We start from the raw sequence: 9,300 nt of genomic DNA on the forward strand, positions 1-9,300 counted from the left end.
ACCAAACTTAACATTCCGGGGCTATGCTGATAGAATTTTCATTCCAATTCGTGTCAAAATATTGACTAAAGTCAAACTTAGATCTTAACTTGAAAGTTAAATCGTCTAATATTCTCACAGACTCGCACTCAAAGCCTCAAGAATCATGTTGACCATACTACTTGCCTAAAATGACGATTCTGGAGCTGATGGAATCATCAAGATTAGATTCAGAGGCCAACTTCTTGAACTTTTGATTAAAAAAAATGACCATTCAAGGTTCAAAATCTCCAGAATACGAAAAACTCGCATAAAAATCAAATGACTATCACTCACAACAAGTCATAAATGATTTGAGGTCGCTATAGGAACGCCATAATCGACGAACAAAAAGCATAAATACATAAATGATCTGGAAGGTCATCACATCAAACATACATCTACTTTAGCAGTGATTTTTTTTTGTATCATATGCATTGAATATATTATTTAAAAAAAATATTTTCTTTCGTTCTTAATTTCATAACTTTTGTTAGTTTGGATTGTTATTTAATTAAAAAATATACTGATTTGAACAAATTCCTCTGATTTTTTGGTGCTCAATTTATTTATTATTTCAACATTATATATGCTGAAAAAAATATTTTTAAATAAGATTTATTTGTTTTATAGGTTAGTCCATAATAAAAGAATAATATAATAAAGAAGATATTATAATGTTAAACAATAAGAAAAACGAACTTAATAATGTAGAGGGAAATTAGGTATTTAAAATGTTAAATTTAGATATATAGGGAAGTGTTTATTATATTGTTCAAGAATAAATATTTGATTTTTAAAGTAACATTAGGGGGTATTATTTTCTCCTTTCTTCACCCTCATAAAGCGTGAACCTTTAATTTGCATTTTTTATGTTTTAATTCACACGATATATTTTGAATTTCAAAGTCAATCAATCTATGTTTGATCGTGAATTCGGATATGAAATGTTGAATTTTTTTTAAAAAAATTGAAAATTATGATAAAAAATAGAATTGTTTGGTTAATTTCAAAATTGGAATGGTGTTACCTAAGTTAGAATGAGAAAGTAATTACTAAGAAAACAATTAAAGGAACCATATTATTATATTATTGAATATAGAGTGGGGAAATTAATTAAAGTAAACACATTATTATGATATTGAGTGTCCTAGTTGGGTTGGGGGAAAGGAATATCCTTTTTAACATCTTTATTGGTTGGTCCACTCACCAATTATATGAGTCAGAGATTCATTATTCACTTGTTATATGTCACTATATATACTAGTACTGGGTACTCATTTTAATAGTTCATATACAGATATCTTGTTTCACTAATAATAATGAAGAAAAAAGGTAGTGATTTGTTGCCATTTATAGCAATGGTGATTGTACAAGTTGGCTATGCTGGATCAAATGTTGTGACAAAACTAGTCATGGATACTGGTATGCACCCTTTTGTTCAGACAGCATACAGGCCTATATTTGCCACCATTTCAATTGCACCCTTTGCTTACTTCTTGGAGAGGTATTATTATTATTACTTCCCTCTATGTTATTTATCATCTTTAGGGTTATTACAAAAAGTTTAGTTATCAATAATATGAAGTGATGATTACCTAGAAAAAAATAATAACATTTTACAACAAGTTATATTACGTTGGACAGTACAAAATTCTCATAGTTTGATTAATTACGATTTACGTCCTTGCTCCATGTATTTTTCTCGAGCAAAGGTTTTGCTTGAGATAGGGTTAATTACAGTTAATATCTCAAAAGATCACTCAATTTTGAAAACTTATTTAGTAAAGTCATTATTGAAGTTTGTTTTGTATAAAAAGAAACACTCCACTTGATATAAATATTCAAGTTAAATTGACTTTACGTGTCCAAGACAATTGAAAAACCAAAATGAATGAAAACGGTTTTATTCATGTCTTGGAGGGTTAGGATGGCACAATCAATGTGTAATTAATGTCACCAGTGCGACTTGTTTTTCTTACCTTCAATGTATATGGAAATTACTAAGAAGCTTATTTTCATGTCAAGAAAATTATTAGATTTATATCGAAACATCTTTAGTACAAAAAATCGATAATATACTAGATATTCATGTTTAATTTTTAGCTATTTAATTTATGTTGATGCAGGAAAACAAGACCAAAGTTGACACTATCTGTATTTTTTCAAATTTTCTTGTGTTCCATTATCGGGTAAGCAATTAGTCTTTCCATTCGATAAAGTGCTCATGTTTTAATTAAAGTAAGCTGTGAAAAAGTATTCCAATAATCTATTAAAATGTTGAAATAATTTAACCATATGAATTATGGATGGAGTAAATCAAAATTAATTAATGGCCGACAACATACACTTGTATCTTATGTATCTGTTTTTCTCATTTTAAGCTAATTGATTAAGTTAATTCCTTTTATACATATAATATATAGAAAGATATAATGTTCCGTTGAAATCTAACATAAGATTTGTATTAAGTTGATGTTTAGTTATATAAGGGATAGAGTTAACAAGTAATACACGATCTAGAATGAAGTCACTATACGACTTACTAGTTTGACAAATCTCAATAATTTTTATCAAAATTTTATATGCATCCAAAGAAATCTGTGGATGAATATGTATAAACTATATATAAAAATAAATCAGAACGAAATAATTCAAATAAGACTAAAATTTCATATCCATATACTTTAAATTTAGACCGGCAAGGTGTAGCAAAACATGTATGTTGGCAGATCTACTAGTACAACTAGGACAAAGATTAAAGCTCTAGTAAAAATATTGATAATAGTCAGACCTTACATTTATTTATATTTATTTTATATTTATATCGATATTATTTTTTATGTCAACTAGTATGATATATGATTAATTAAGATTATTTTTCTTGTATGAACATACAGAGTAACTGCAAACCAATATACATTTTGTATTGGGCTAAAATATACTACTCCGACAATTGTTTCCGCCCTCGATAATCTAATCCCAGCATTCACTTTTCTCCTAGCCATTTTATTCGGGTATTTCTCTTTCTTCAAAGTACTTAATTGCACCGACTCTTCAATTTCAATATCACATACATCAATGTCTGCACTAATTCGATATGCATTCATTGTCGACTTTGAAAAGTCTGAGCAAACATATTCTAAATATTACTTTTACATTATTATATCGAAAATTGAAAATTGAATTGTGTTAATTGATATGTAGGCTTGAAAAATTGGGACTAAAAAGTTTAGCAGGACAAGCCAAATTGATTGGAACTATCGTGTGTGTTGGAGGGGCTATGTTATTGTCATTGTATCGTGGACCTGTACTGATTGGCCAATTGGGATTTCACTGGAAATATGCTGAAAACACTACTAATGACAAGGATATCAATTCTACCCATACCAATTTCATTTTGGGACCTTTTATACTCATAATCAGCAGTATTACCTATGCATTATGGTTAACCATTCAAGTAATTAATTTTATAACTCTTTTAATTCATTTCTTCCTTTTTTTTTAAAAAAAAAGTAAAATGATTCTTACTATTTGGCTATTTTTATTTAGGGGAAAATGTCTGAAATATGTCTGAACTTTGATCGAAATTGTTGTAACAATATGGAACTTTCGGAAGGACATTTTACCCCGTGTCACTATTTAATAGTTTATTTTAAAGGTATATATGTACCCACATGGACATCATAAATATTGTATCATTATAACTTGCAATATGTCCACGTGAGCACATATATACCTTTAAATTATACTATTAAATAGTGCATGAGTAAAAGGTATTTTCTGAAGTCTGATACTGTTATAGAAATTTCGATCAAAGTTTGGATATATCTCGAACTCTTTTCTCTTTGATTTATGTTAGGCAAGAGTGAATGAGAAGTATGCAGCTCCATATTCAAGCACCCTTTTGATGTTCTTCATGGCAAGTTTCCAGTGCATGATTATCAGTTTTTGTGTGGTACCAAAAGCTTATGAATGGGCTTTAAATCCCATTAGAGCTATCTCTGTTGTTTATAATGTAAGTATATTTAAATTCCTCTCCAAAATATTAGTTTGAGTTCTTTTATTTAATTTTCTTGAAAATATTTGATTTTTATTGTAGGGAACTGTGTGCTCTTCACTAGCATTATACTTAAGCTCTTGGTGTATTGAAAGGAAAGGTCCTTTATATGTCTCAATGTTCAATCCGTTGTTACTTGTTATTGCTTCCTTTCTTAGTTGGATTCTGCTGAGAGAGAAATTATACCTTGGAATGTAAGTGAACAAAAACATCTCATATGTTTATTTTTGGAAAAAGTCTGAAATATATCCAAATTTTGGCCAACATTGTTATAAGAATTTAAACTTTGGAAAAAGACTTTTTACCTCCTGCACTACTAATAATGTATTTTAAAGTTATATATATGTGCTCACGTGGACACATTACTATTTACAATGATAAAAAATTTATGATGTCTACGTGGGCTCATATATATCTTTAAAATATACTGTTCTGCTCAAAGTTATAAATTGTTACAACAATTTCTGTCAAAGTTTGGATATATTTCAAACTTTTTATTTTTATTTTTACTTGTTCACTATTTTTAAAATAGATTTTACTTGTTACTTTTAATATATCATGAAAATAAAAGACAATTATTAAATCATGTTTTTCTCTTACCATAAATTAATTAATTTTCAAGAATTTAATTAAACAATAATTAATAAGGATAGTGTGAAAAAATTAACCATGATAATTATTATTTTCTTAACAAAAAGGCTCAAAAATACCTCTAAACTATTCGAAATAGCTCATATATATCCTTAAATTTTACTTCGGCTCAAAACTACCATTCCCGTCTTACTATTGAGTCAAAAGTACCGTTCTTATTAACGGAAGTTGTTAAATGCCACGTGGATGCCATATGAATGCCACATTGCATGCCAATAGGATTTCACTGCCACGTAGACTAAATAGAAAGGGTCAAAAATACCCTTAAACTATCCGAAATAGCTCATATTTACCCTTAAACTATATTTCGGCTCAAAACTACCCTTCCCGTCAAGCTATTGAATCAAAAGTATCCTTCTTATCAACAGAAGTTGTTAAATGTCATGTGGATACCACATTGCATGACAATAAGGTTCCACTGCCACATAGACTAAATCCCTAAATCCTAATTACTTCCCCCTCATTTCATTATTTCAGAAATGATATATTCATCCGTTCTCACTCATTTCGCGGCTAGGGTTTCATACTTTTCTTTGTGACTGGGTTTCAAAGTAAATAATCATGCTTGTATGCTAGTAAATATTTTTTCATATTTTATTAAGTTTATGATTTCAAAGCATGTCAGTTAGGATTTCACAAATTTCCCCTAATTTCGTTGCTTTCTTCAGGACTGAGTTTCAAAGTGGATATTCATGGTTGTAGGTTAGTAAATATTTTTTTCTTATTTTATTACGTTTACGATTTCAAAGTATGATAGTTAGAATTTCACAACTTTCCCGTCATTTCGCGGCCAAGGTTCCATAATTTTCTTCAGAGCTGAGTTTCAAAGTGGATTTTCGTGGTTGTAAACACAATAAAATAAGAAAAAAGTTTACTAACCTATAACCACTAATATCCACTTTGAAATCGAGCAACGAAGAAAACTGTGAAACCTTAGCCGCGAAATGAGGGAGAAGGGGTGAAATCGTTTCTGAAAAATAATGAAATGAGGGAAAAATAAGTAATTAAGATTTAGGGATTTAGTCAATGTGGCACATGTGGATTTAACAACTTCCGACAATAAGAAGGTCACTTTTGACGCAATAGTTTGACGGGAAGGATAGTTTTGAGCCGAAATATAGTTTAAGGGTGAATGTGAGCTATTTCGGATAGTTTTAAGGGTACTTTTGACCCTTTTCCTTTTAGTCTATGTGGCAGTGGAAATCTATTGGGGTGCCATGTGGCATCCACATGGCATTTAACAATTTCCGTTAATTAAAAGGGCATTTTTTATCCAATAATTTGACGGAAAGGATAGTTTTGAGCCAAAATATGATTGAAGGATATATCTTAGCTATTTCAGATAGTTTATGAATATTTTTGACCCTTTTCCGTTTTTTTAATAGATGTTTCAAGTCTAAATGTAACTAGTAAAAGTGAATAGAGAAAATATTACTCTCCGTTTCAATTTATACACATTTTGTTTGTCCAAAATCAAACAATTAAAGTTTGACCTGCACATTAAATTTTCATTTTTTTTTGAAATATTTGTAAATTACTTAAAGAGTATTATAATTTATAATATTAATTAATAATTTTGAATATATTTTTAAAAAATATATAAATAAAATAGATTTACTTAAATATTTAAATTTAAAATAATTATATAAATTGAAACTAAGGAGATGATAGTATAGTATAAGATTGAGTTGATTTGGCTTTTGTTAATTTTGGACAGAGTGGTGGGGTCAATCTTGACAGTTGTTGGACTCTATGGTTTTCTTTGGGGGCAGAAAAAGGAGATGGAACAAAGTAAAAATGAGATAGAGGAAGAGGACAATAAGGCTGACTTGGAATTGCAGTTATAAGTTTATAATTAGATATGGATAGTTTTCCCCAAATATGAATTCCCAAAACTAGCCTTAATTACTAGATATTATTTTTTTTAAAAAAAAGTATTGTATTTCATGTATCAACTTGAGTTTCCTCCCTTTTGACACTTGTTTTCAGTTCGAAAATGCACGATTTATTTATGCAACTTTCACACCTATAATTGCAGTTTTATTCAAATTAGAAAAATTGGCATATTCTTCATTTTCCATCTTCTAATTATACATTAATACTATCCCGACTAGGAAGTTTTGTTCCTAATTATATATTCCTTTCTTTATAGTAGTGAAAGAAAGAAACAATTCTATCTTAACGTAATAGAATATTTCTACACAAAATATACATACACTCTAATAAAAAAACACTCTCTCCATTCTATATTAAGTTAATTTTTAAAGTGTTTCACAAGAAAAAACTTATTCGCACCGGGTATTTCACACCCTTTAAAAAAATAGATTAAGATATAAATTGAATCTACTTTTCTATTTTTTCCTTATTAATTATTGTCAAATTTATGATTAAAATTACTATATATTAATTAATCACTAATTCCAATACTAACTAATGAAGGATAAAATTGGAAGAACACTCTAAAAAAATAGTCTTAAAAAATGAACAATTAAGTTAACTTAAAAAATAAAAATACCTCAAAAATTCACTTAATATGATATGAAGGGAGTAGAGTTATTACTAAGCTTTATAGAAAAGGACTTTTAAAAACAGCTAAGATTAGAAGCATAACCAGGCTCCTTAGCTATTGATGTGCTATAAAATTAACCAATGTATGTATTTTACACTTCTAGTTTATTACTTATTGTAAATATCTAATTTTTGATGTGCTTATTTTACTCCTATAAGATATATTAATGTATTTTTTTATATTTTATTTGTATATTTGGATTGTTTGTCTTTGTTTGTATTTTTTTATTGGTCCAAATGACCCAATTTTGTATGAATTGAACTAATTTAGACCAATTGCTGATGGCTCAATCAATTTTGATTCGGTCCAATAGACATGGTCAAGATTGAATCTCAATCATTCATGATATTTTGATCTAAAGGCTATTATGGAACCCTAACAAAAATACAAAACTTCAAAAATTAGTTTTTATTTGTATTTTATTTTTCTTCTTCCCGTTTGCTTCCACCTGCCGCCGGCAGCCACCACCTTTTTGGATGGAAAAATCTTCAAAATTTTACCATGTCTTCCTTTCACCCTCCTCTACACAAATTCACAAACCATTCATCCGTATCCATAGTCAAACTCCGTAGATCTAAGAAAAATCAAATATGAATCATCCCATCCCGTATCCTTTACATATATGTGTAGAGCTCTTCAAGGGCTATCCATTGATATAAATTTTATGTCCAAAGTTCGTCAAAGAAAATTCCGGTGATCCCCATTCACCCAAAAATATATGTCAGTTTTTTCCCCCTCTCAACCTCTATCCGAATCTGTTATTATCATTTTCTTTTAATTATATAAGTCGTTTCGGTGTCGAATTTTGTATATGTTTTATTAGTGTTCTTTAAGTTTATCATGTTGGATGTTGTTTTTCTTAATTTTATTTTTTATGTTTATTTTCTGCCTTAATTTGTTGTGTTCGATCTTCAAAACAGTTTAGATGCTTGAATTTTGTATTAGTGAGCTGATTTGCTTTTGATTTTTAGGTCTTGGTGAAATAGGTCAAAATTTTGGGCTTATTTTATAATTTTCAGATGGTCCATTAGCTATTCAACTAATGAATAAAAGAACGAGTAATTTTCATATATAGCATACATAAAAATCATATTTTTATGCTATAACTATACTTTGCATAATTGCGCTTCATAGCAAACATAAATATGTATATTTCGCTATACATATACAAAAAAGAGCAGTTGTATAATTCATTATGCATATACAAAGAAACCAATTGTATAATTTTTCTATGCATATACAAAACAAAACAATTGTATACAAAAGATTAATTATATAATTTGTGTATGTATAAAACGTGAAAGAGAGAAAGACAAAAAAAATTGGGTAGGAAATATTTGTATTGTATAATTATAAATGGATAGGACGAAGATTTTTGTATTTGCATGTGTATATACAATTTTTTCTCACTTTATACAAATAGAAACGCAAGTTATACATTTCGTTTTTGTTTGTATAAGCGAGAGAGGTGAGGGTGACGAGTGAGATCTGGGAGAGTGGCGAGCGAGATCTTGAAGAGGGTAGAGGGTAGAGGGGAGAGGGGAGAGAGGAAAATGAAAATATATGTATTTATACTATTTTTACTCACTTTATACAAACACAAATGCATTTTATACATTTTATGTTTGTATAAAAGCGAGGGAGAGAGGAAACGAGATACGGAGAGTGGCGAGCGAGAGTTTGAGGGAGAGAGGCGAGTGACAAACAGTTTGCTACAGGACATTATTAAACAAAGTGTGGTTATAACATTTAGTTTGAATTATTAATTTTTCATTATATACAATTTTTCTTAATAGAAATAGGTCATCTAAAATGACATTTGAGCCCATTTTAAATTTTCTGATAACCCATATAACTATGTGTGAATATCATATATGACAATTATTATAGTAATATTTTCAAGTTATAACAGTAGAGTTAAACTTTCAAGTTATAGCATTAAATATTCCAGGTTATAGCATATTGTTAAAAAAAATTTCTTTTTTATAATTGATAATATTTA

At 28.8% G+C, this 9,300-nt stretch overlaps 1 protein-coding gene across 3 annotated transcripts; it reads left to right on the forward strand.

The window, feature by feature from the left end:
* The first annotated feature begins 1,321 nt into the window (after positions 1-1,321).
* On the forward strand, positions 1,322-6,761 carry LOC107005884 (WAT1-related protein At1g09380-like). Of its 3 annotated transcripts, XM_015204536.2 has the most exons (8): positions 1,322-1,525; positions 2,148-2,210; positions 2,919-3,035; positions 3,226-3,478; positions 3,881-4,036; positions 4,121-4,272; positions 5,398-5,431; positions 6,447-6,553. In XM_015204536.2, the coding sequence occupies exons 1-7, from the start codon at positions 1,341-1,343 to the stop codon at positions 5,429-5,431; spliced, it is 960 nt and encodes a 319-aa protein (XP_015060022.1). In that variant the 5' UTR covers positions 1,322-1,340; the 3' UTR covers positions 6,447-6,553. The 3 variants fall into 3 exon arrangements, with proteins under 3 accessions (XP_015060022.1, XP_015060021.1, XP_027769227.1); XM_015204535.1 differs by lacking the exon at positions 5,398-5,431 and having other exon boundaries at positions 6,447-6,761; XM_027913426.1 differs by lacking the exons at positions 2,919-3,035; positions 5,398-5,431 and having other exon boundaries at positions 1,328-1,525; positions 6,447-6,761.
* The last annotated feature ends 2,539 nt before the right edge of the window (positions 6,762-9,300 follow it).

This window comes from Solanum pennellii, chromosome 12 (genome assembly GCF_001406875.1).
Source record: "Solanum pennellii chromosome 12, SPENNV200".
NCBI classification, from domain to species: domain Eukaryota; kingdom Viridiplantae; phylum Streptophyta; class Magnoliopsida; order Solanales; family Solanaceae; genus Solanum; species Solanum pennellii.

Coding starts and splice junctions, on each gene's coding strand:
- LOC107005884 (XM_015204535.1), top strand. CDS start 1,341: ATGAAGAAAAAAGGTAGTGATTTGTTGCCATTTATAGCAATGGTGATT. Junction 2,211..2,918: donor TTCTTGTGTTCCATTATCGG/GTAAGCAATTAG, acceptor ATGAACATACAG/AGTAACTGCAAACCAATATA. Junction 3,036..3,225: donor CTCCTAGCCATTTTATTCGG/GTATTTCTCTTT, acceptor ATTGATATGTAG/GCTTGAAAAATTGGGACTAA.